At 33.0% G+C, this 27,560-nt stretch overlaps 1 protein-coding gene across 6 annotated transcripts in view; it reads left to right on the forward strand.

The window, feature by feature from the left end:
- The window catches only part of LOC141530822 (chondroitin sulfate N-acetylgalactosaminyltransferase 1-like), a 51,310-nt gene extending 25,858 nt beyond the window's left edge, over window positions 1-25,452 (forward strand). For 4 of the 6 annotated variants that reach the window (XM_074248162.1, XM_074248161.1, XM_074248160.1 and 1 more), the window contains 6 exons: window positions 5,078-5,226; window positions 14,021-14,140; window positions 16,251-17,106; window positions 17,919-18,101; window positions 18,249-18,396; window positions 24,881-25,451. In XM_074248162.1, the coding sequence (XP_074104263.1) occupies window positions 5,078-5,226; window positions 14,021-14,140; window positions 16,251-17,106; window positions 17,919-18,101; window positions 18,249-18,396; window positions 24,881-25,165 (1,741 nt within the window). In that variant the 3' untranslated portion in view covers window positions 25,166-25,451. Of the gene's footprint in view, window positions 1-5,077; window positions 5,227-14,020; window positions 14,141-16,250; window positions 17,107-17,918; window positions 18,102-18,248; window positions 18,397-24,880 lie in introns of all 6 variants that reach the window. The other 2 variants (XM_074248156.1, XM_074248157.1) reach the window with 1 other exon arrangement.
- The last annotated feature ends 2,108 nt before the right edge of the window (window positions 25,453-27,560 follow it).

Consider the following 27,560-nt stretch of genomic DNA (forward strand, 5'->3'; position numbering starts at 1 on the left):
TATTACAAAGGATAAATTTATAATTAGAATAATATTGAAGCCAATAGTTGGGAAAAACAGTAAGGAAGGGATTTATTCGTGAAGGGTATATCTTATCGGTTGACACAGTAGTTTAAGTTGTAGGTAGCAAACATTAAAGGGCGTGCGTGTGTTGTATGTATTAAAGAGCTGTTTTAGAAATTTACGAGACCGACATTACGTGCTCTCAGTTGGTACTTTGATCCTCGAGCTTGCTCCAGATGAGCGTGATATCCGTGAGCTCGGTTTCACAGAGTTTGTAGTTAACCAGTGTAACGTCTCCTTAATGAAGACTGCCGAGTTTGCGCGTTTTTAAAAGCAAAAAAGATAAAAAAAAGTAACCAAAGTTAAGTAAAGGGATCTTTGTCAGAGTGGCAGACATGACGAATGGCAAATCTCGACAGAATGGGCTTCCTTCCAACGACATTACCGTCTGTGATTATCCTAACCTTTATCATCTCTTCCCCTTTCTATTCGCGGATTAAAACCGCCGTAAATTAAATGTCAATTCACAGCATAACTCCGGTTAAATTTGTACTAATGTAATCCGATATATATATATATATATATATATATATATATATATATATATATATATATATATATATATATATATATATATATATATTAGGTGGGTCAAAAAATCGAATAATTTATTTTTGATTTTATACTCTGAAAAATAGGTTCGTAGACACCTAAAAAGAATTCTCTCCAAGTATAAGCTCTTAATTATAACGGGAAGGTCCTCCGCTTTGCGGGTTTCTATTTTTTCGAATAATCAGATAAAAAAATTTATATCTCGCTTCCAACTGCTTGGAAAAATATTCCGTGGCATAGATTTTGTGAGAAATTGAATGCTTTACAAAAAGGTCTCTTATGACTTTTTCAAAAACTCAACCGATTAAAAGATATTCATAGTTGAAGTTTGGCTATTTTAAGGAAAATATTCGTTTTTATTATGAATTTTATAAGTCGATGAAAAAAATTATTTCGGATTGCGGAACTCATGATTTTGTAGGAAATTTACTGCTCTACAAAAATGGTCTCTTATGATTTTTTGATTAAGTGAAGCCGTTACGAGATATTCATCGTCAAACATTAACGAATATCAATATTTCCAGTTTTTGATCAATAATTCGATAAATTTTAATTTAAACTATGAGTTTCAGGAAAATTTACATAAATTTGAGTTTCGATCGATAAAGAAATATTATAATAAGTTAGATAAAGAATTATTGGAATTATCATTGATTTTCCTTGGAGAAATGCCTCAAGAAAAGATTTCTTTCAAACGTCCTGGTGCTGTTCATCATGCTAGATGGATGGCTAAGGCCATTTATAGTTTGAAAATGTATCTATTCAGAGATGAATTCAAACTCTCTCAGAAAGAATTGCATGGTCTTCGTCATTTCTGTATTTTTATAGTCACATTGTATTTAAAAGCTTGGTTTTCATCAACTTCTGCAACAACTGCTGCTTATCATGACTTGCAGTTTATGAAAAATTTATTGGAGTACAAACATATCAATCCTTTGATTTCTTCAGCTACGTGTGAAAAAATGATTTGCACTTATGGTATTTGAGCGATGAACTTGCCATTTTATCACTGTTTGACGATGGCGTTCCATTAGAAGTAAAAAAAGTATTGTTGAAGCTGTTAATACTCGTGAAGGTACAGATTCTAAAGCTAAAAGATTTGTAATTGCTAAAAAGATTTGAATTCATTGGCGCAGAGAACTCTGAGTGACTTTGTGTCTAAAAAGTCATTAAATCTTTTCAAAATCTTCGATCTACCGTATGACTTTCTTGATGTCGATGTTGAATTATGGCCTACTAATGAGAGTTATCTCGAAAATAAAGAATACTTTCAACAACTAAAAGTTGTCAATGATTCAGCAGAGCGAGCTGTTGCATTAGTCAGTGAATATAATCAATGCTTGACAAAAATGAAGAACAATTCCAGTACTTATTGCAAGTTGTCAAAGAACATCAAAAACATTCCCAAATTGTAATAAGAGAAATTATTTATAGTAATAGCGTACTGTTATGTTAAAAATATAGACAATTATATTGCAATTGATAATTCAATAAAAAATTTATCTATAAAAAAGTTAAATACTGGTTGTTTCTCACTTGATTCAATACTTTTCATATTAAATTTGACAAAGAAATATGTCATTCACTTCAAATTAAACTAATCATTGGCTATATGTCGAAAAAAATGCTCTAATTTCTTGTTTTAATGCAATCAAACAAGCTCAAGACTGAAAACAATATTAAAAAAATTGTTTATAACATTTCTTTATCGATCGAAACTCAAATTTATGTAAATTTTCCTGAAACTCATAGTTTAAATTAAAATTTATCGAATTATTGATCAAAAACTGGAAATATTGATATTCGTTAATGTTTGACGATGAATATCTCGTAACGGCTTCACTTAATCAAAAATCATAAGAGACCATTTTTGTAGAGCAGTAAATTTCCTACAAAATCATAAGTTCCGCAATCCGAAATAATTTTTTTCATCGACTTATAAAATTCATAATAAAAACGAATATTTTCCTTAAAATAGCCAAACTTCAACTATGAATATCTTTTAATCGGTTGAGTTTTTGAAAAAGTCATAAGAGACCTTTTTTGTAAAGCATTCAATTTCTCACAAAATCTATGCCACGGAATATTTTTCCAAGCAGTTGGAAGCGAGATATAAATTTTTTTATCTGATTATTCGAAAAAAATAGAAACCCGCAAAGCGGAGGACCTTCCCGTTATAATTAAGAGCTTATACTTGGAGAGAATTCTTTTTAGGTGTCTATGAACCTATTTTTCAGAGTATAAAGTCAAAAATAAATTATTCGATTTTTTTGACCCACCCTAATATATATATATATATATATATATATATATATATGATATATATTGGACATTTTTGAAGCCGATCTGGACCGTGGAAATGGGATCGGAGAGTGGTGTGGGTGTTTTATCGTAATAACGTACGATACGTGGAGAGCTTTTCGATGTAGGTACAGCATGTACGCATGAGCACAAACTTAGGGGGGTCTGTGAGTACTCGAAGGACGAAAATACGAAGGACGAAGACGAAAAGGCGTCGGGTACTCTACCAGTAGCTTTAAAAATGTGTCACGGCGTTTTATACGTGCGCCGGATATAAAGTAACGATGCGGACGAATTTTTCTTCGGCTCAGACGTGACACGTACTTTATCTATACAGATATATATACACTACTGAGTTGCATTATATGGAATGGCTTCTAAATTCTCTCTGGAACAAAAATATCTAATAAACATTTTTAAACAATTTACAAAATTTTTTTTTTTTTGTAAATAATTTTTTTACTAAAAAAAAATATTGGAAAATGACGGACCAGTTTATGCATTTAATTCAGCTGCGGCCCGAAGTTTTCCTATAAGAAAATGCTTTCATTATCATCCGAACTTCTTTCACGATAAACTTTCAGCCATTCGGTTGCTTAATTTTTTTTAACCCCGACTCGGAATGTTTTAAATAAAAATAAAACGGGCAATTGAAATTAAAGTACGGTAAAACTCTCGTAACATTAACAACTAAAAGTGAGTAGTAAATATAAATAAAAGGCGGAGTAAGAACGGATGGAATTTACGTGTCTGACCAAAAATATTCTTATCTACTTGCTGGCTCGGTAGTCGCTTCTGTCTCTGTCCTTTATTGTCTGTTCTCCAGTCTCTATCGTCTATCGTCTATCGGATCCGGCGTAGGGATTCGTTAGTCGATTCGTAGGGATAGGAGTTGAGTTAAGCTCATCAAGAGGGATCTCCGTACGAGAGGATCAAGAGAAACTGGATGCTAGAAAACGTGATCCCGAGTTAAACCGGGAAATGCAATGATTGATTCAGATAGGCAACTTCTGGCAGTGGGCCAAACTCGGCTTCTATCCTCCTCCCTTCCACTTACTCTTCTGCACTCTGCTTCCTCCTAGGGTGCAGGGAACCTAGTTCTGTACAGAGCAGTGGTATCCTTTCGCGCAATAGCGCTACGCAACTGTACTGAGGAAAAAATAGCAAAAAGGCTTTTCTCGACTGAGGAAGCCAAAAGAAAGAAAGACAAGAAACGATATTTCATTGCTGCACCACCGAGGCATAACTTTAGACCGAGACTTTTGGACCTCTTTATTTTATTCTCCGTCAGATCTCCAATTTATTCTCATTATTTTATCTTTAAGCTTTCATTTCGTCGGAGAATTATTTTTTATTCATTCGTAAATCGTTAATTGAATATTATTTTAATTAATAATTACGTTAAATTAATTATCTCAAAAAAAAATTTTTTTTTCTTCATTAAAAATCGTGTAAAGTATTTTAATAATTAAAATTTCTTATAAATTAATTTTTGCAATTTTAAATAAAATAATTAATCAATCAATTTTTTTTAAGAATGAATAAAAATTATTATTTAAAAAAAAAAATACAATTTAGGTCATTGTAATAATTATCATTAAAAAATTCTATTGAATAAAAAAAATTTTTTTTGGTAGCTGATTTATTTATTCGAAAAAATTTATTTATTTATTTATTTATTTTTTTTTTTTTTTCAATTAATTGGAAGTACAAATATAAATATTGTTTCGATACTTTTAATTCCTAACAAATTGTAAGAAAATAACAAAACAAACATAAATATACAAATATAAATTTGAAAGTAAACATTCCGCGGTAGATCCCCGAATTGCACGCAAATATTATGTTATAGCCTGCGGATACAATATAATTAATAATAACAATAATAATATTAAACGAAAATTGAGTATCTACTTTATTTAGAACGGAGTAATAAATAGGTGGTGAAGCAATAATCTACTGGTAAATTACACGAGGCAAAGTAAATTTCATGTGTACACAGTAGTACGAGAAGTAATAGGTTCCACCGCGGCTGAGTTCGGTGTATTGGTCGGTGTACCGTGTGTGAATCTATATGTAGATGTATATTGGAGTAATGCATGAGATAGTTTGCCAACGAGGCAAATTGAATCGTGTTACAGTGGAACGCGTGTGATTACAGGCGACGCAGAGACACGATGTTACGCGTTCTGGGAGTTAGACTGTTGTCGAGGCTTCTCGTCCTCGTGTGCTCGCTATCACTACTGTCACTGCTCTTTCTCAATCGATGTGGCTTCAATAACTTGGACACTGACCTCATTGACACCGCTGGTGAGTCTATTATTATATTATTACATTCTCTTGCATGTTACATCGTCATTTTCGATAATAATTATTTTTAAAATAATAATAAAAAATAAATAAACAACCCTCTTACCAAAATTAGGACTTAATAAGTTATGTTTGCATTAGGTTGTTTGCACAAATTCAAAGGACAAATATTTTGGGGTTCTCGGCAGTGATGTGCAAAAGCCTTTTACTTTAACCGAGTTAACTCGTAAATTGTGTCCCCGACGACACACCCGGATACAATACACTGACACTAAGTAGCTACTAAACAAGATTATACGACTTTTGTTATAATTGTTTGGTGTAACGCCACAGATAAACATTTTTATTTTCCCTCAAATTTATTCGGTAAATATCTAAAATAAATAAATAAAATTCTGCTTTATTAAATAATTCATTTTTTTAAATTGCACTGTACTTTTTCAAATATTGACATTTTTAAAGATATCAGCTCATTACGATGTTATACTCATCAAGATTTTTCATTTGAGTACCCACATCAATTTTTCATATATTTTTGATATATAAATATATAAAATATATAAAAAATTGATGTGGGTACTCAAATGAAAGGTATCAATAAGTGTAATGTTAGGGTGAGCTTATATCTTTAAAAATCTCAATAGTTCACAAGATACAAGGTAATTTCTTAATTATAAAAAGGTACAACTCCAGGTCAAAACTTTTCCAATGATACTAAATTTAACCATAAAAACCCAATTAATCATATAAATACACTGACCACAAATTTTTGCTTATTCTCTTAATAATATAGATAATGATAATAAATAATCAATACTACATAGCGTTATTTATTATAAAGTTTGCTTTAATGGATCGTTAAAAAAATAATTTGTGTTTGCTAATTTTAATAAAATACCCTGGGGTAAATTTACTCAAAAACAATAAAAGTGTAGGCATACCGGTATTGATTTATTTAAGCGAATGTGTAGTAGTAATAGTACATAGTAAATAATGAAATTGCTCTGGGTAATCGTAATCCACGAGAAGATAAATTTATTTATGACAATGAGGCTCTAAAGAGATGAAGAAGATTATTGAGATTGAGGGGGCTTAAATGAAACCAAATAAAAAATGAAAATATGAAGAAAAAAAGGTAAAAGGTTTTATTTTATTTGAGCAAAGGTCGAGAGTTTCCGAGGGTGGAAATTAGGTCGCCGGGATTTCTCGATTTACCTTTCGTGTCTTAATCATCAACATAAATAGACTGCTTTTTTTTTTGTAGTCATTATCATTATTATGATAATGGGGTTATAAATTTTTTGTAGCTTTATTATTCTGGTAGTTGGCTCGGGATTGTTTTACTTTGAGCCGAGTCATCATTAAAAGTTTATCGGTAAAAATAAAAACCAGAAAAGAAAATAGTAAAAATAATAGTGGGAGGGCAGAAAGGAAAGGTAGGGGAAATGGTTTTGTGTTTAGATTCTCTCAACTTTAATTAACACTTTTTTGCCAGTTGTATAAACTCGAGGAAACTGTGAGTTAAATAAAATAAATAAATTAATTTAAATAGCAGGCTGCCCGGGCGAATGGAAAAACCGAGAAAGCAATTAAACGCGCGAATAAATTTTCTCAATGTCCCCCTAATGACTTATACCAAGTAATTTAGGAGAATAATAAACTGTTTGCGGTCATAATCAACTTTGATAAATTTACTTACAATTATCACCTTTTTTTGTTCCTACAGGCTAATTGATAATTTACTTTTTTATCGGAGTTTTATTTTTATTTGTCATTCCAATAATTTAATTAACTCTTCAAATGTTTTCTACCCTTCACCGTCAATATATTTAATAACTAAATTTAATTACAAATAATTTCAAGCATATCGTTGAATTTTAATTTTTAAATATTAAATTAACCATCAAAAAATATTCAATTATAATTTAATTGTCAAAGAGAAAATTTAATAAAACAAATCCCAAAGTGAATATTGGAAATTAATTTACTCCGAATGTTGTAATTATTTTTAATTATTGAAAATAACTTCAATAAATTTTTGATTTTTATTTTCTCTCATAGAAAGATATTTATTTGCCCCGAAATATTTCCAATTGAAATACCTAGTGAATAACAAACTAATTTAATAATTTGAAAAAAAAAAAAAAAAAAAAATATAAAATTATAAAAAATTTACCTACAAAATAATAATAAATATTTATCGGTGAAGTAATTGATTAAGAAGCAAATGCAATTAATAATTGTTGTTGACGAAGAGCAAGAGTATCGACACGGACCGAATATACATGGCATCAGGAGTTGAATGAGGTAGAGAGAACCGATGACATAATTACATTGTGGTGTGTTCGCTTACCCTAGTTTCAAGTCCGTAACGTGCACACCCAAGCTTTCTGCTCCGTATTATAGCTATGTAGACGAACATACACATCTATATAGAATATACCTCCAGTGTCTCGTACATATATCTTGAAAAGCCAGCGTACATTTGTACTACTGAATAATATAAGTTACCATTCGGCATTCGACGCCTGAATATTCATTCCTGTCCGGAGCTAACCAACTTTGCCGTTACCGAATTACTTGACTATTTAGCAAATACTCTGACAGAAATTTGGGACCTGGATCTTTTGCTTGGAAATATCAAAGCCCCCGATCCGTATCACGGGGAATAAAAGAAGCAAATAAGTAGACAAATAAACAAATAGTCGGACAAAATTTGATGAGCCCGATGATGGTATAACGCAAACTCCCGGGAACCCGGACTACCACTTGATTGTAAATTTATATTATTTGCTTATAAAAGTAGAACTAGTATGCAAATGTGTACCGAGAGTTAACGTCGGGTGGATGGTAACGCACAGAGAGTTTGGCCCGGAACGAACGGAAGGGAGCGACGTCGAAATGTTTGATCGAGTGACAGGAAACAGTGATGTTTGCTGGTCCTTGATGAACACAGAGAGCAGCTATTACGAGCCCTCGCTTTGGCAACTGCTGTCGTTCGTGGCGCAGCCAGTGCAACTATCAAGGTCTTGTCTACCCGAAAATACATGTTTTAAAGTGCACTCAAACTTGAATTCAATCAGCGCATTGACATCCGTTTGTCCTCACACCAGCATGTTCCTACGCTCACCTCAATCAATACGTCATGCGTCATTCCACATTCCACCACTTTATTCGGAAAACAAACTTTAACAAAAATAAAAAGTTTGATATTTTTTTAATTTACTTTTCAGTTTGATTTACAATAGCCTCTCTAGAACTCTTTTTGCTTTCCGTTCGTCATTTAGCATTTTATCAGACCGCTAAAGTTTTAACTTGTAAATTCTCGGTACTTTTTACGGCATAGTTCGGGGTTCTGACTACTCACTACTCACTACTGACTCTACTGTTCTTTTAACTTTTTTTCGGTCCGGGCACTTGGCTCCTGTCGTTATATTGTGATACCAAGAATAAGAAAGAATCCCAAGTACTATCAATACTGTGTATCTAGTCTAGTATGTGTGTGTGTCTAGTGGATGGCTGCGGACCAAGCATCTGTTTCGTTAAACTTGTCCAACTTTGAAATTAGAAAAAGTTTTGCGCATCTTATGTCTTCTTGTCGAGTTTTCTCTGGTACTCAATATCGCACATCACATCAGTACTTACCTTTTTTCTATGTTTACTTTTTACAGTAACTTTCTTCGATCTTTCAAATGTCGCTATGTAATTACATCCCGCAAGATACCAAAATATATATTTATTTTTTTGATAATTTATTTGTCTAAAAAAAAAAATATAAAAATTTTTCAAGTTATAAAAGTTTAAATGTATGATAAATAATAACAAAAATTGAAAGGAGAAATAAATTATTTGACATGATATTTCTATCAGAGGTCTTAATATTCCAGTCACGAATATGCTTTTTTTTTTTTTTTTTCTTGATTTCATTTCTTACAAGGCAAATGGAAAATACGAATCATAAAATCTCGGTGTATATTTATATTTATATTTATATCAGACTATCGGAGTGATGTCGAAAGCGGGAAAATAAGAAAATACGTAACGGGTGAATATTATAAATATAAATGTGAAAGACAGTGTAACTTTTACTGTCACTGAAATGAAACGTGTTGAAATAACTTATAAAGTGTGCTTTGCATTTTAAAATACTAAAATTAAATTAAAAAAAAATTTTCACAAGGTCCTTTGTCGGCGTAATTAAAAAGTTTTATCCAGTACTTTTGTAGCTAGTACCTTGACTGATTGACATGGAAGAAGATTAAATTATTAATTGATAGAGTTTCCAATTAAGCGCAACAAGTAAGAGTTATTACGATCTCAATTGAACCTTACATAAGACAGAAGACGCAATCAAAGTTTAATCAGTGACTTACATTGTTCACTGAGTTTCAATCTATACTTCTTCGGTAGCAATTACCTCTGAGGTCTTTACTCACTTGTACAGAGGTGTGTCTTTATTAAATACATCATCGAATCTTCCTCAAATCCACAGAGTTTGTTCGATTAATTAAAAACTAAGTTCGTTAACGGGCGTCTATTTGATGGTTTTTCCCGGGCAATGTCTTGAGTTGCTACGTTGCGGGGCAATTATGAGCTAGTATTATTCGGAGCCTCATAAGTCGCTTCAAGATTTCAATTGTACTGAGGGTGATCCAAGAAACAGAGCAAAAAGTACAGGTTGAGTAAACTACATTGTACTACTACGGAGTATGGAGCATGGGGTCCTTCGAGATTACACTCATCGAGCAACTACACGGATTTTCACGGTAGAAAGCCTCGCACTTGCTCCTTGCGACGTAAACTCACCAAAATTACCTTGAAAATTATTTGAACCGTGAAGTGAGTTTTCTTGTGCCCCTGAGATTTTCATCGGTCTGCTGACAAAAATGATCCTTATTTAAATATAATTTTTTTTTTTATTTAAATTTTTATACTAAAAATTTCAAAATTTTTTTCTAAAATATTTTTTATTTTATTTATTATATTAAAATATAAAATTTGATTTATGATTATGAATTTTTTTATTTTTTTAATTTTTGAATTCTACTTGGTAACTTTGAGTTGTTTTGGGTAATATCAAAATTTCTTTTATTATTTTCATAATAAAGTTATCATTCAATTAAAGTACGACATAATTACAGCATTTGAAAAAAAAAAAAAAAAAAAAAAGGATTGAAATATAACTGAAGAATAAAAGGAAGTTGTATATTTCTTGAAAGAATTTATGACCTAAAAAGTTGAGGGTGAGAAAAGTCTCTGACCTAGCTCACGGCGTTATCTTATATTCAGAGATTCGGAGAGTTAGAGTGTATATTGGATTACGCAAATGAGAGGAAGCAAAAAGAAGAAAAGTAAGGAGGGCTCGTAAAGAAAGATCGTAAGAGATAACAACTCAGTGTGCGAAGAAAGGATTGGATAAAAATAAGTTGAATAAGAGTAAGTGTTGTAAGTTTCGGGGTCCGAAATCGCCATCGGGCTCCAGCCAGTTCGACCCAAGATAAACCGAAAACGGTATCCAATTTTCCTTTATCCGAGTTTCGTTAAAAGACGTTATCACTTTCCAGTCACTGCGTCGTATCTATTGATAGCATCCTTTATTCGACCCCTTTATTTCCATCCCTTACACCCGCCGAGTCACCAAAGAACCCCTGTGTATGTGTAGCGGTTACAGATACTAAAAAACTTTCAAACTCGGATTGAACTAAGGAACCATTCCATTAGTTTCATTTCCGCTCTTTCATTTCGTCTGATCATACAGATATTTTGTTTTTCTCCTATTTTCTCGATAAACTTTCCAATTATTTTCGCATTCGCATCCGGTCTTGCGCTGTTTTTATTCTCCCGGCTCACGGATCAGAGAAACGAGAAAATGAAACACGAAATAGCCCACCGGCCAACCCATGAACGGACTTATAACGCTCGATGGATTACCAGCTATTATTTTGGATGGGAAACAAATAAATCAACCAGTTAATTTTATTGGATCACACTTTTTTATTTTGTTTTCACTTATCGACCTCGAATGCAGCTAAAAAGAGGAGTAGTGTATAAAAATAGATTTAAAAACAAACTAAGAAATTAAAAAGTATTGATATTAGTAAAGTGACACTAAAAAAACTATAAAAAATTATTTAGGTATTAAATTTTTTTTCATAAAAAAACCTAATTATATATTTTTATTAAGGAGTAAAAAAGGGAATTATGTTTTAATACTTAACTGTTAAAACTTAAATCTCTAGTTAAGAGAAAATTAACCGACTATTCGCCATCTGTTGGGAATTTTCAATACTAACTTTTTAAAAAAATTATATTTGAACATTTTAGAGCATATTGAGCTAAATCTAAACAGATTAAACATTTTAAATGGATATGGAATATTTTTCCACGATGATAAAAATTAAAATAAAAGAAAATCAAGTATATAAACACGATCAATAGATTTTCTCGAGTTATTCATCGGTAATCTCTCAACAGAAGCAAAAGCAAGACCAGAAATAAAAGTAGAAACGAAAGTAGCCGGAGTATCTATCTATCTTCTATCTATGTAGAGTATGGATGCATCCTCATCTCTATGCAACTCTCGATCCCTCTCGGCTCTCGCTGGTTATCTCACGTGTGATTGTACGTGCGGTAAGCTATCACTCACTCATACTTGTGTTGGGAAGCCCAGTATGCTATGAGAGGTGGTATACACGCCGTAGGTACACGAGCCAAGTAACTGGCATCCAGATAAATAGAGAAAGTTAAAGAGAGGAGAAAAGAGAGGGATAAAACCACCGGGGTTGTGCATACATTCCCTCAACCCACGTGACTCACCCGATCCACTCTGCGCCGTACGGCTTTACTTTACCCAGATATTTACGCAATTCCATTATATACGTCCCGAGTATCGCACACACGCGAATGCGAACGCGGATCCAAAAGCGAGCGATGAATTTTATTAGTGTTAGTAAGCTACTATTTTCACCTACGGGTACACCCCTTTATTTACTCTCGCTTACAAACCGTTTTCCAATTACACTGCGGTCTTTGGGATCGATTACTATCGAGTACACAAGTGCCGGTTAATAAAATTCTTCTGTCGATCAGATCAATCCTCGCCTTTTTACATTTAGCAGCCTTTTTTCCTCCAAATGATAAATTATAAATTATAAATGATAAGCCGTTCGAGTGGACCGACAAATTATTAATCAAAATTTACGGGTCTTTGAAATAAAAACAAACACTAATAAAACGCGGGGATTATAATTCAGCTATGGAGCGCATGTCTGGCAAGATTCCACCAGCTAGATCTCGAGGATTCTTGTGTATATATATATATATATATATATATATATATATATATATATATATATATATATATATATATTTATAAGGCACTCTTAGCTTCCAGAAATCTGAATTACTGGCCAACAACTTCTGGTCGCTGAATACAAAGCTGCTTCCAGCACCAGCAGTACCACCAGAATGAAAAAAAAAAAATATATATATATATATATATATATATATATATATATATATATATATATATATATATATATATATATATATATATATATATATATATATATATATATATATATAAAGTCCAAGAAACATCGCTACGAGAGAGAAGAAAAAAAAACATTGTTTCTTCAGTTTTTTAACAGCAGGTGCTTGCTTCTGTTTTTCACGTGAATAACAAAACTGAATTCATTAATATATCTGGAGATCTCTGCTTGGTATTCTTGGATGTGTTGCTTAAAATAATGAAATATATAAATATAAAGTTTGAGTTTGGCTAATAATTAAACGGACTGGAACAGAAATTACATCTGAAATTCTCCGGACTGATAATAAAATCACCGGTTGGGCGAATTCAGCGCCGAGAAGAAATGAATTTATGGATAAGGAAGGAAAAAAAAATTCTAATAGGGTATAAATAAGAGAATTAACAATAAAAGAACAGGAATATCGGTAGTAAGTAACTCTAGCTGGTGGCCCATTAAACTTGGAACAAAGACATTTATTTCACTTACACTCGGTGAAGAGAAGCGCTGTACGGGGAAGAAAAAACCGGCTCGATTTATTGTACTTTCTGTGCTCGATCCTTTACAGGTCGTAAACCCGGCCCGGTTTTTTTACCTCGCTCCAACAGTTTCTGTCCTTATTTTAACTTTTTCTTCAGAGCTTAAGCTGCAGACAAGCATACTCCAGAGTTCGGAGGGATGTTACTCCGGGTACTTAAGAAGAAATAAGTCAGTTGTTGTCGGGCTGATGAAGCTAGACTCCTATTTCTTTACAAATATTTTTTGCTGGATGTCTGGGGAGCTTGCTAGGTGAAATTAGGCTCTCGAACCGTTCAACTTAAAGTTTAAACTCACCCTGGAGAAAAAGTAAACCTACTGGTGGTGATAACTGTCGAGAATATCCATAAACAGACGCTGTTGAATAAAAAGTACTTCCCGCGTCATCTAAATTTTCTTCCGCTTGCCTGTGCAGACACTATGCTGCTGGAAAAACGCCTAGGGCAACTGAATAGTTCCAGTATAAGGGTTATATTTTGGAATTTACTTTAGCACGATGGGATCCTCCTCCATCGTAAGCTCACTTACATATTCCATTTTCTCGATATGTAATATGTAATAGTCTATTTTTGAACCCGCCGGCAATGTATTTCCCGTTGTAGTTGTTGTTGTTGTTGCATTAAAAAATATGCTTAGATACATATCTAGTATTTTCATCGTATTGAAAAAGTAAATACATATATTGTTATCTTTACAGAATATGAAGTTTGTATTTATCTGCATTTCAGATTCAATAACCCCGCCGAGTTTGCTCGAAGCGAATCAACGTGAAGAAGAAACGAGACTCGAAATCGAAAGACTCACCGCCGAAATTCGCAGTCTCAAGTTACAGATACTTCAACTAACAGGTTCGTTTCATCTTTTATACTCTCTGCTGTACATTCGCTTCAAATCAAATTTTTCGTATATTAAATTCACAATACAGCTTCTAATTTTGTTATTATTTTTGTTGAAAAAATTTTATTTGTATTTTTTTTACGGCCATAAACATTTACATAAACATTCCTAAAATTGTTTTTCGTCTTTTGACACACTATCAGAAGCAAAAGTTAACGAGATAGGTCGTCGAAGATACGACCGTCTAGAATCTCATGTTCTATTACTGAAGCAGTCCTCAGAGCTTTAGTAACTGAATACACGCTTAAAGCTGATCTGAATTGGCTTAGCCATAAAGCTCAGTGTCGACTAGACTCGGTACACCCTTCAGTTTGTATTCATAGCTACAGACTCCGCACATACAGATAGATTTTTCTCTACAGATTTCAATAGCGCCCGAAGATAAAGCAGCATTAAACCCTGGTCAGCACGTCCATCGAGCTTATGCTTAAGCAGCTCAAAACTCACCTTATTGCAGGAGTCCCCTGTATATTAGCTAATTTAATCAATCTGATTCACCAGCTAATTGAATGATAATATTTGCTCAATGATTTTCATCTGTTTTTTAATATAATTTTTATTATTTATTAATTATTCAATAGAGCGAGTTTCACTCTGCTGACATGTAGAGATTACTCTTTTTGTTATTATTATATTGTATTATCATTATAATTATTTCATAAAGTTCAATTACTGAAGTTAATTAGATAATGTGATTAAATCGAATCAGAGAATTAAAGTCTTATGGCGCATAACTCGGCGGAATTACGGAGATAGGTGGGGTGAATATATATATATATATATATATATATATATATATATATATATATATATATATATATATATATATATATATATATATTAATAAGCGCACATATCTCCAGGTAGAGGAACAATGAACCTTTCATCATCTGGGATGTCTTTCGCGTACATTAAAAGCTTTATTCAATTACATTAGTAATGTGATTCATCAAAAAGAGAGAAAGATATAGAGATATATAATTATCAGATCAAATTTTACACAGGAATTGCTTTATTTAATTACCGAGGTAATTTATCAATTATTATTGCCACAGAAATTTTAATGTCAAGAGTTTAAAGCGGTCGTAATTTTGAGTTAAACATTGCCATTTTAATTGCCGTTTTAACTACAAATGTAAAAAGGTTTTACGTAACGACAATGTTGAATTAAAGTTTAAATAAAATAAAAGACTTTTATGTATTATATATTCACGCAAATAATAAATGCCTCTTGCTGAAGCTTTAATTAAATCGTGGATTGAAGTACGTGTATCGTGACAAAGAATGTGAATATAAAGTTTTCGAGTTTAAAGATCGCGCTGTAAGTACTTCTCAAGATGTAAAGGCTGTAAATTTCCAGAAAACGCGACTAGTTTTGTCGTAAAGTCGTAACGATTTTACGACCCCGAGCCTTAAAATTTTAGCAGCGAGAACTCATAATAGAGGGGGAAAGAAGAGATTGATAGAAGATTCCCCTTCACGGTTTTATTTAAGTTTATGCGACTCTCGAGTGAAAAGCTCTGGAGCGGGGAGTTTTTATCTCCCCCGATAATACAGTTGTTTTAGTAGCTACCGCTATAGTTTGTCAGTCAATTCGTAGTTCCTTAACTCTCGGGAACTTCCGTAATGGTAGTCGCTATTATCCGACCACTCAACTCACTATTTTTTTTACAATACTCGTTCTCGATTCTCTTTTGAGTTCAAGTTTTACCGCTTCGGGCTTAAAACCCTGATTTAATGCCCCATAAAATACTTTCGTGGATCGAGCACGTAACGTACGTCAGCTTGACAATGTACTCAAGTCTTTTATGCTTCATTTATTTATTTATTTATTTATTTATTTATTTATTTATTACTTAGTTCGGCTTGAAGGAATTTCTTGCGGCTATTTGTAGAATAAAGTTGTTTTATACAAAACTATATAAATATAAAATTTTTACAGCTTATAAAATTAATTCAATTTAAAAAATTATTCAGATCAAGAATTTTTGTACTAAAAATTTTTTTTTTTTCAATGTAACATATTAATATTAAAAAATAAAATAATTATTAAACTTCTAGGTGGACCAATTGGCCACGGAGAAACTCTAGCAGGTCTAAACTCAACAGAAATCGGAGACTGCCTGGCCGCGAGACGGCAAGTTGAGTTCGCGGAAATAACTCAGGGTCTGCCGCTGAACAACGAGTACGAGCTGATAGCCTTCAGCCACTTCACCTACTCGCGGCTGTACCCGGTGGACCTGGGACTGGGAAAGCGTGTGGTGGAGAAGCCGATCGGGTTCAAGAGAAAAGACCTGCTGGAAGCCCTGGCGAAAGCCGTGGACACGCTCAACAAGAATGTCTCCTCAATCGCCGGAAAGTACACCCAAGAAGACTTTCTGGAGGGGCTGTACCGCGTGGAGCCGACTACCGGGACCCAGTACGAGATGTACTTTAGGTCGAAGACGGTGAACAAAAGCTCCCAGGTGACGCAGACTAACGTGAACTCGGGGTACACCAAGATCGTGATGATGAGACCCTACGCCCCGATCCACTTTGTGTCCCTCCAGAGGCAGCCCGCCAGGGACAAGGAGCTCATCCATATAATTCTCCCTCTGTCAGGGAGGACCGGGACCTTCCAGAGCTTCATGGACAAGTTCGTTAAGATCGGGCTGAAAAACGACCGACGGGTCCATTTGACGGTGGTCTACTTCGGGACAGAAGGGCTCTCCGAGGCGAGGTCCATTATGTCGAGGGTGCTCATGACACGCGGCACCGGAGGTACCAATCAGAATTTACGGCTCCTTGCCCTCAATGAAACTTTCTCGAGGGGAAAAGGCCTCAGAGTTGGCGCCGAGAGGGCTTGGACCGGGGATAATGATGTCTTGCTCTTCATGTGTGACGTCGATGTCGTTTTCAGCGCGAGGTTTCTTGACAGGTAACTAATTGTTCATTCATTTGCACATAAACTTCAATTTTAATATATTTTTATGGTAATTTAATTTTTCCGTCGGAACATTTTTTAAGCTAGCTAATTTTCTGATCAAACTATCAAAAATTAATTCAATAAAATTCTATAAGCTCTTTAAAAAATATAATAATATTAAACTAGCAACCTTGGAGTCACTATAAAAGTCATTATTAAAAATTTAAATATGATTTTTTTATTATTAAATTAAAATTTTATTTTTGAAAAGTTGACCTAAAATATAAAAATTATTTAAACGAAGACTAATTTCTTAAAATATAAATTTAATTGATAGACAGACAATAAAGTTAATACCAACAAAGTCTGAAAGAGTTTAGACACACCCGCAGATGTTGGTGTGCTAATAATAACTCGCTGGTAATTGGCTCATTATTTTCCCACTAGTCTAACGATCCAATTCCAAAGAAGGTCGTTATTGCCAGCCAACTCTTGGCATAATTTAAGTTCATAATAGTAATAACAATAATAACGGGGCTCTAGACAGAATGAAAATTAAAAAATCAATACAAAGCTCGCTTGGAACAGTCAAAGTCCTACACCAGTTAGTCTATTAGTTTTAAATTTGAATAATAATGATGGTCGTACCAAAACACCGGATTAACATGGGAATAAGGCAAAGGACAAAGATCCTTGTTGGCAAGAAACTAAAGTAAAGTCCGGATTAGGTATATATTTGGGTTTGCTGTTCGAGTTTCTGGTAGAACTACAGCTAGACATCAGAGCAAGAAGTAGTGAGTGAAATTGGGTGAATTCTGTCGCAGGTGTCGGTGGAATACAGCCCCCGGGCGCAAAGTCTATTATCCCATTGTCTTCAGTCTGTACAATCCTCACGTTGTCTACACGCTCCAGGGCCGCGAGGTCCCACCCGAGAGAGATCAACTCGTGATTTCCAGGGACACTGGCTTCTGGCGAGACTTCGGATACGGCATGACCTGCCAGTACAGGTACTGTACTGGACTGTTTATTCCAACAACTTACTCTCCAAAAAATAATATACACTTAAGAGCTTTTGTGTTTATTTTAGCTCTTGTCTTGAGTTTTATTCTATTTTATTGACAAAGTCTTTTTGCTTTTTGTTTCTACTACCTCAGATCGGATTTTCTCAGAGTCAGGGGCTTCGACGAAGACATCGTCGGCTGGGGCGGCGAAGACGTTACTCTCTACCGTAAATACGTCAGGAGCAACATTAAAGTCGTCAGAGCAACAGATCCTGGAATTTTTCATATATGGCATCCCAAGGTATTTTTTTATCAATATAGTAATTATTAAAATAATTTAATTTCAGAGGTTGTAAATGTCAGGAAGTCTAAAAAACTATTTATTGACTGTTAATAATTTTTTAACTATCGAAAAAAAATTTTTTAAGTCTAAATTTTGATAAAAATTTTATTAAAAAATTTTACTAAAAAATTTAGTGATTATTATTGATCAATCTGATAATTTGGTCTTTAATTAAATTTGATTTTAATATACTCGACGTTTTATTAAAATTTACCGGTAACTGCTAATTGTTACAGTTATTAGAAAGTCTGTCGGATAAAGAAAAAGGAAAAATGACAGGTGGAGAATGTTCGTAAGCCGGTACGGCATCAGAGAAGTTGATACGGTTGACAATATTGCAGGATATAGAATAATAACGAGTAATGGTGGTGTATATCGTTTGCGGGCAGTATTGTTGCGAGTACATTCCCGCAGTCTCGACGCCATTTCCCAAAGAATATGGGATCCCGTGGCGTGCAGCAAGTAGCATAAAAGCCCAGGCGAGTCGTAACCGAGGAAAAAGTAGAGCAATTCTCGTAAAGTCAGCCGAGCTTTGCAACGGAACAGTTTCCTCGTTGAATTCTTTTCTGGGTTTAAACTTACAGTTTCACATACACAATAGTATGTTTGAATGAACCATCCGTTTTTATTGGTTTTAAATATCTTCTTCCTGCCTCTAACTGCCCTTTTTTAGACTACATTCCATACTCTATTCTTTACTTTTTTAAATTTTAAATCACTGCTTTAATATTCCCTTGATTTTTCACTCTTTTTAACCCCAATGTTGTAAATAAATGTCTGTTATTTTTTTTTTTTTTTTCGCAGATAATTCTACAAATTTATTTCTTTTAAAATTTTAAATATTGAATTTTTTCTATTGATAAAATTTTTTTTTGACTCATAAACTTATCTACTTTTTTATAAATAACTTTTGAACAGAAAATTTTATTAAATTTCTGTAAATTTTATGTGAAAGCTCTTTAAATAAGCTTCCATTTCAACATCGATATATTTTTCTATCCGAAGAACTATTGACTAACTTAGTTCTTCGATAAAACTCGACAATTGGATTAATTTAACCAATTTAGTAACTTTTGGATTGCTGCGAAAAATGAAATAAAAATAGTCTATAAAATATAAATGAGCTTTTCAGCGTGTAAATAATTAGGCAATAAATAAGACGGGTGAGTAACTGAAAGCTCCTGAGAATATAATAACCGAAATCTGACGATAACAATTTGGGTAGTTACCTCGTGATCGTAGTAGGTGTCCGGGGGTTATCCCGTTTATTTAAGTAATCGTGAGATAACCCGGCGTGCTCTCGCTCCTGGATAATGAGATTATCGAAAGTTGGTTGCTAATAAGCCGGGCATCGATCGGAATTAGGAGGGTACGATGTTCTACCGAGCAAAGGTAGAGGCTAGAATGTATAAGTGGTATAAGCGTCTGGTGTGCCGACGGGTCGTTGGACTCGGGTGGTTGGCTTAAGGCACCAGGCGAGAAACTTTGCCTCAAAACTTACTAAGTCATTTACGTATAATTAAACTTATCGTTTATATATCAATATACAATTGGAGTAGGCTGAAAATAAAATTATTTAAAGGTCATTTTTGGAACTAATTTTTACAAAAAAATTATTGAAAATTTTTTTGCATTTAATTTATTGTCACTGTATGACTGCCGTGACTTTTGAGCTATAAATAAATAAAATTTTTATCAAAAAAAAAAAAAAAAAAAAAAAAAATATAAATATAAATATTTATTGACAAAAATTAAAATTTACATCACTTGGTAAGATCAATCACACTACAAAAGCTGTATTATGTATCAGAAAAAAAGTTTCATCAAGATAAAGTGAATTAAAAATAAGTAAAATAGCAAAGTTGAACCTCAAATTCGAGCTCGAATTGGCGAGGTATTGGTTAATGGATCAGACGAGCATTGGAGAGAGCACTCTGCTCATACTACTGGATTAGCTTTGTTAGTAATGCACGTGTGTATATGTAGGAAATGTGTACGAGGCAAATGTAAGCGGTGGTGAGTATATAATGCGACAAAGGGGTCTGAGTTCGACCCGGACATGCTCCCGTTTGAAACCCCTTCCCGGTTGCTCGAGCAATTTTCGAGCTGGTCGAATAGTTCCGTCCGCCAGTCCGCTCGTTCGAGTACCAAAAGCGGCAGTTTCTCTCCAGCTCCGGCATACCGCTTCCTTATATGAAATTCCACCGAGTCAATAGAGAGCTGCAATTATTTCGATGGCTTATGTGAATGCTTACCAAGGTGGTATGAAGCACAATCGGTCAACCGAGTTTTATTTCTTAGTCCACTGCTCTTTTATCAATCTCCTCTAAAGATTTTTTTTTTTATAAATATGTCTCTCTTAAATATTACTCTGACGTTTTTATTGAAGATTTTTTTACCTTATACCTAATTTTTTATTTCTATTTCAGTAAAGCGAATGGATATTTTTCAATTTGTTTTTAAATTATAATAAAATTTGCTTTTTCATTCCACCGTTATTCATTCTTTAAAATGATTAATTCAATTCTTTAAAAAAATTACAAAAAAACAATGTATTCAAATTAAGCTCGTAAATTATGTATTTTAATTCTGTATGAATGTGAAAGGTTTAAGCGAACTATTAAATGAGGAAATTTTATTCAAAAGACTTTTTCATATGTCCGAAATTTTTTTTATCTAAATCCTCGAGTTTATCATTTTTAAATACTTTATTCTATCCGTATTAATTTTGAATATTCTAAAGAAGGATATAAATTTAAAAGAGAGGTTTTATTAACGATAATAAATTGTAAAATTATTAATTTAAGAAAAAAAAATCTAAATAATATAAAAAATTCAAAAGAAAGAAAATTCGCAGAAACATATTTAAAACAAAAATCCGTAAAATAAATTCGCTATTTTGTAATTCATAATAAGAAAGCGGTGGATAATATTTAACCAGGATAATGGGAACTGTAGTCGGACAACGGCGGGTTGGGCAATCAGACTTGGACAAATATTAGAGAATGAATAAAGGGTTGGTGTTGGTGTTGAGGTACGTGACCGTGCGTTCTCAATCCCGAGAACCCAGAGACCCAAGAGCCGAGAACCGAGAATACCTCCGTATGTACAAGCGAATATACATATATACATATGATGGAAATGTAAATAGATGGGAGTCTATAGAGCCACTAAACAGGGCTGCCCGTCAAGGTTCGTTCCACTTGTCGCAAACGACGCTCCAAATCACAGCACTCACCACTGTATTAGCTGTCCTTCTTCAGATTCGCCTCAGTACAGGCAATTAAGGGGCACACCTAGTGTGAAATTTCGAAAAAGTCGATTTTTTTTTTTTTTCATATTTCGGTAGATTACACCTTTAAAAATAACATATTAAAATTTCAAATCGATATCTCAAATAGTTTTTGAGTAATAACATTTTAAAGAGCAGCCGCTCGGCAGCTAGAGTGTCATTAGCTGCGAAACGTACCTGAAGTATTGTTCAGAGTCTACTGTCTCTTCCAGCCCCTATAACACGATTCCAGTTTCTATTGTTGGCTCTCAGGTATACAAAAATATATCATTATAATAATTTCTAGAAATTTCTAGAAATTTTTCGTTTACTGCCACGTAAATTATTTTCGGAGCCAGACACATTTAGTCTCATTGTGATCGTTGTATCGAGCGCATCATAATTTTACACGTGCTATTTTCTTGAAAATGAGTGATCAATCTTCATATTCAAATAAAAAAGGAACTCACAATGTTCCTAAGCATCGATCAATTGCGAAAAAACGCAAGTTTACCGGAAATAGATTTACATTTGAGCAATCTACTGCGAATACCAGTACGTCCGCAGAAAAGTTATTACAAAATAATGACAATAATGTTGTGATTGACCCATCTCATGGATATTGTATTTTGCAATTTTTATCAGTTTTTAGTGCAATTAGTAATTTAGTGGTGTGTAAAACCTGTCAAAAAAAAGTTACTTTCAATCAAGCAAGTTCAAGAGGTCTAGGGTTCAAAATTGCTATTATTTGTGAATGTGGCAATTCGTATATTAATTCTGGACCAATGATTAATAACGCATTTGAAATAAATAAACGTATTGTTGCTGTGATGCGTCTATTGGGCATCGGAATAAATGGGATAAATTTTTCTGTGGATTAATGGATTTAGCATGCAAATTTTACGACCAAACTTTTGCGGGATGTTTTACGAATTTACAGATTGCAGCCGAAACTGTTTGTAAGCTCAGTATGCAGCAAGCTATAAATGAAGAAAAAGAGCTTACATTAAAGAAAGAAAATTCGGAGACAAATTTGACTGTTAGCGGCGATGGTACCTGGAAAAAACGTGGCCATACTTCCCGTTTCGGAGTAGTTACGCTGGCAGGAAAATACAGCAAGAAAATTCTTGATTCATGCGTAAAATCTACATATTGTCAGAGTTGTGTTTTTGGAAGAAAAAAAGATAGCGAACCTGAAGATTATGAGGAATGGCTATCATTACACGATGAAGAATGTGATGCCAATCATAAAGGATCTGCCTCAAAAATGGAAGTGGATAGTGTAAAAGACATGTTTGGTCGTTCCATTAGTAAATATGGTGTAAAATATACCCGCTATATTGGTGATGGTGATAGCGTTACCCACAAAGGACTTATAGATTTGAATCCTTATGATATTCCTGTTGCTAAATTGGAATGCTATCTACATGTGAAAAAAGAATGGGAACACGTTGCCGAAGTGTAAAGAACATTAATAAGAAATTAGGAGGAAAAAGTAAAACATCACAAAAGTTAACTGTAAATTTTATAAATAAACTCCAAAAATATTATGGTTTAGCAATTATGAGAAATCAAGATAATGTAGATGAAATGTATAAAGCAATCTGGGCAACATTTTATCATTTCTGTTCAACTGACAAAAACCCAAATCATAAAAATTGTCCAGAAGGCGCTGAAAGTTGGTGCGCTTATCGCCGCGCGGAAGCTGAAGGAATCACTAGTACATTTAAACACGATTACCTCCCACTGGATCCAGAAGTACAAGAAGCTATAAAACCTATTTATGAAGACTTATCTCGATATGAATTGCTTGATAGATGTAAAGGTAACAATACTCAAAACAACAATGAAAGCTACAACAGTTTACTTTGGCACTTTTCACCCAAGCATCTTCATAATGGCTTCAAAACTATTGAATTGTCAAATAATTTTGCAACTGCAATATTTAATGACGGTTATTCGTCAATTTTGAAGATATTCAATGTAATGGGAGTGATAGTTGGACCTGCAGCAAGAGATTTTGCGGCTCTTAAGGACGACACGAGAATACGAATCGCTGATTATCGCCAAAGGGCTTCTTCAAAAGAAGGTCGATCATCTCAAAGAAAAGCTTCTTCAGCTGAACAAGCCCTTTTCGAAGAAGAGGAAGGTGTATTATATGGCCCTGGAATAGCAGATTAGCTGTAAATATGATTTTAAACCACTTATAACAGTGGAAACGATCATTTTATCTTTAAACGCGTTTTTCTCGAAACAGCATTTTCCGAATTTACTGCAGTGATTACTTAAAAACAAATGATCCGATCACTATCGAATTTTTTTTACATGTTCTATATATAGTTCTCCGTACAATGACCTATCGATTTTTTGATCTGATCAAAAATCGAATTTTCGCAGGCCACAAACGACCAAAATTTTAGGTAAAATTCGACTATTTTTTTAAAACGCCGCCATATTGTCAATTTTTGATTTTTTTTTATATCGTAGGTCATTGTACAGACAATATTATCTAGTTTAACGAGATATTTTTTTAGATTTCATCCACGGAGAAAGCCGGAATCACTGCAGCAGTGAAGGACCTTTTTTTTTTCGCGCCGTTAGAGATCGACGATAACTTAAAAAATATTTAATTTTTTTCTTCAAAAATTTCATTATGTATTCTTAAAACATGTATAAATATATTCTTAAAATTTTAAAATAATTGATAAAGTATTTTTTTTAATAAAAATTCCCAAAAATCACGTTTTTTTTAGGCCGTTACACTAGGTGTGCCCCTTAAGGCTCCAAGTGGACTAAACTTGTAGTTTCTCAGCCTCCCTACCTCCTAATTCCACTGGGCTAAGAGCTGTCTTATTCTCAGTCCCAACATCAACATACACTTGCATTTTACTCTGATAGAATTTATTGTCCTATATTTATTTTTTTAAACATAAATTATTTATTTATTTATTTAATTTAAACAAATATATTTTTTATAAAATTAAATTTTTATGCTTTTTTGGACTCAAGGGCCTTAATAAATTTTTATTAACTAGAAAAAAATATTTTTAAACTGTCAAAAATGTATTAAATTATTTATTATTATATTAAATAAGTATTTAATAAATTGAAATAAATTTACAGTTTAATTGAAGAGATAATTAAAGGTAATTTGTTAAAAAATTGTTCCAGGTTTGCTCAGGAGGCCCGGGCCAAAAATTATCAACAGATCAGTATCGCGCGTGCATCAGATCCCGAGCACTAAACGAGGCCTCCCACGCACAACTTGGGTTCCTGGCGTTCCGTGACGACATCGCGAGTCAAGCGATGAACCTCAAGGGGACTCAAGCCAAAAAAAAAAAGAAAAAAGGCCCCGCGCAATCTCAGCCCAAGAAGGACAAAGTCCCGGGTTCCAGACCCAAGGACGATCCCAAGGAGAAGTCACCGAGCCAAGACAAGCCGGCTAACCAGACTTGATATCATCACTAGGCTCAATTAAGTCTCAATCCTCTGTAAATATCGTGTATAAATTTATATTAATGAAAGTATTGAAATGTACTGAAATTTATCCGAGATAAATTTTTAATCTGTGTGCACCCCCATGGAAATAAGATATAAAAAAAATATATAAAAAATATATTTCAATTTATATAACTCGTATTGAAAAAATATAAATATATTATATTAAAAATATATTTAAATATAATTTACATATAAACAAAATATAATCTCAATACAGTACTTTTGGCCGTTTTTCGTATATATGAAATATATTTTCAATAGAATAAGAATAAAAAAAAAATTTATTAAATTTATATTTTTCATGTAAATCGTTATATATAATAACAATTTAATAAAAATATACTAATTATATGTATAAGAAATATATGCAGTAAAATATAGTGCGCATATATCCAATATATATTTTGTTTATATAAAAATTTAAAGAGAATCTACGTAAAATATATATTCGAATTATTCATACGAAAAATTTTAATCAAAATTCTTTAAAATTTAGAGTAAATAAAAATACTGAATATTGACAGGGCGTTTTAACCTCACACATTTAAACTTAAATTGTGTTCTAATAAATAATTAAAATTTTGAAAAGATAAAAACAACGAAACTATCGAGCTTAGTACAAAGGAAAGTTTAATTCTCAAAGCATGAAATTGCAAGACACATAGGGTCATGTGGGGCAAGTGTGTGCAGTGGGTAAGAGTGCGCAAACCCATTCAGTTGAGTTCCAAATAGATGAGATTACGCAGTCTTACTCACTGCGTACATTTGTCCCCCATGACTCTACATATGATATGTATGCATTTAATTTTGGGACAAAACTGTTGAATATTACTACAAACCATCCTATACGTTAATAATTACATCTCGACACTGATAAAAAAATTGACTTGACTCAAGAGCAAAACTCTTGAACCAAGAATACCATTTTTGAAGAAAATGATTTTCTTGAGTCAAGAGAATAAATTCTTGACTCAAGAAAATTTTCTTAAACCAAGAATAATTTCTTAGCTCAAGAATTTAATCTCTTGACTCAAGAAAATCATTTTCGTCAAAATGGAATTCTTGGTTCAAGAGTTTGGCTCTTGAGTCAAGTTAATTTTTTATCAGTGCACATACCGAGGTTTTTTGAGCTTCATAAACAGAATATAACTTACTGCAATCAGAGATAGAAACATCGATTCATAGTTCCTAAAATTTCATTGAAAATTAACATAATTTTATTTTAGAAAAGCATATACATTCATATACATATTAATCTATGTTAATAATTCATAATGATTGAGATGAATACATGCTACTAATTCATTCCATTTTTTATAGCCAAGCAACGTTATTTTTTCTTTTATTTCTTCTATCCGAACTTTTGTTAGACTTTCAGGTTTTTTTGCCAATAATACCAGATGAGCAAGCTGTCGATTTTTAATTAATTCCTTATTTTTATTTTTATAATATCTTCCTATTGCCAATGTCGTAATTAAATTCGTTTGTGGGTCTGTTAAAGTCATGAATACTTCAATTTCTAAAATTTTACCATTTTTCAACATTACAGTGTGGCTGTTTCTTTTCTTTACTCTTTTTTTTGAATAATTTCGACTGTGAATCATTTCATTTTTTATCTTTGCACGATCGTAAAATTTTACGTTATTTTTTGTTTTCTCCAACTCGTTTTTACAAATCAATTTTATATATTTTAAACATTTTGGGGGACGAACAATTTTTCCAATAAGTTCAATGTCATCATTTACTAAAAATTTGTCTTTAAATTGCTCGTCTCTGTTAAATAAGTTATTCAAGAATTGTTGTTGATTTTCAGTGAGATAATCAGCGCACTTATATTCAAGATTTTCCAAAGCAGTTTTCATTCTGACAGTATCAGTTACTTGCACTGCAACTCCGTTAGAACTTTTAACACAGTTTTTCAGGAACTGATTGTAGTTCTCATATATAAACGCACTGTGGGTGTATAGCGGACCCCAATTTCGAACACTTTGTGCGAGATGTGACAACAGATGAACGTTGAAGGACATATACTCTTTACCGTATATTATTTCAGTTTCTTTCATGAATGTATATAATAAATTTTCGGCTCGATATATTTCTGATGGCATGATTGAACTTTTACATAACAACGCTACACCTTCGACTAATAAACTCCAGTGCTCTGTAAGATTCGGAGGAAATAAAATTTTCATGATGGGTAAGCTGTAAAACAGTAACCATACCACCCATTCATGTGCCTTCCAATGAGCACGGTCCGACATTTTTCTTGGTGTTCTAGAAATTTCTAAGGAAGGTTTAAATGATGCTAGAATTTTATCTACCTCCTTTAATAATGCTCGGCAATAAAATT

The sequence above is a fragment of the Cotesia typhae genome, unplaced genomic scaffold, assembly GCF_013202065.1.
Source record: "Cotesia typhae breed Kobodo isofemale line unplaced genomic scaffold, CoteBio_Ctyphae contig_5, whole genome shotgun sequence".
NCBI lineage: Eukaryota > Metazoa > Arthropoda > Insecta > Hymenoptera > Braconidae > Cotesia > Cotesia typhae.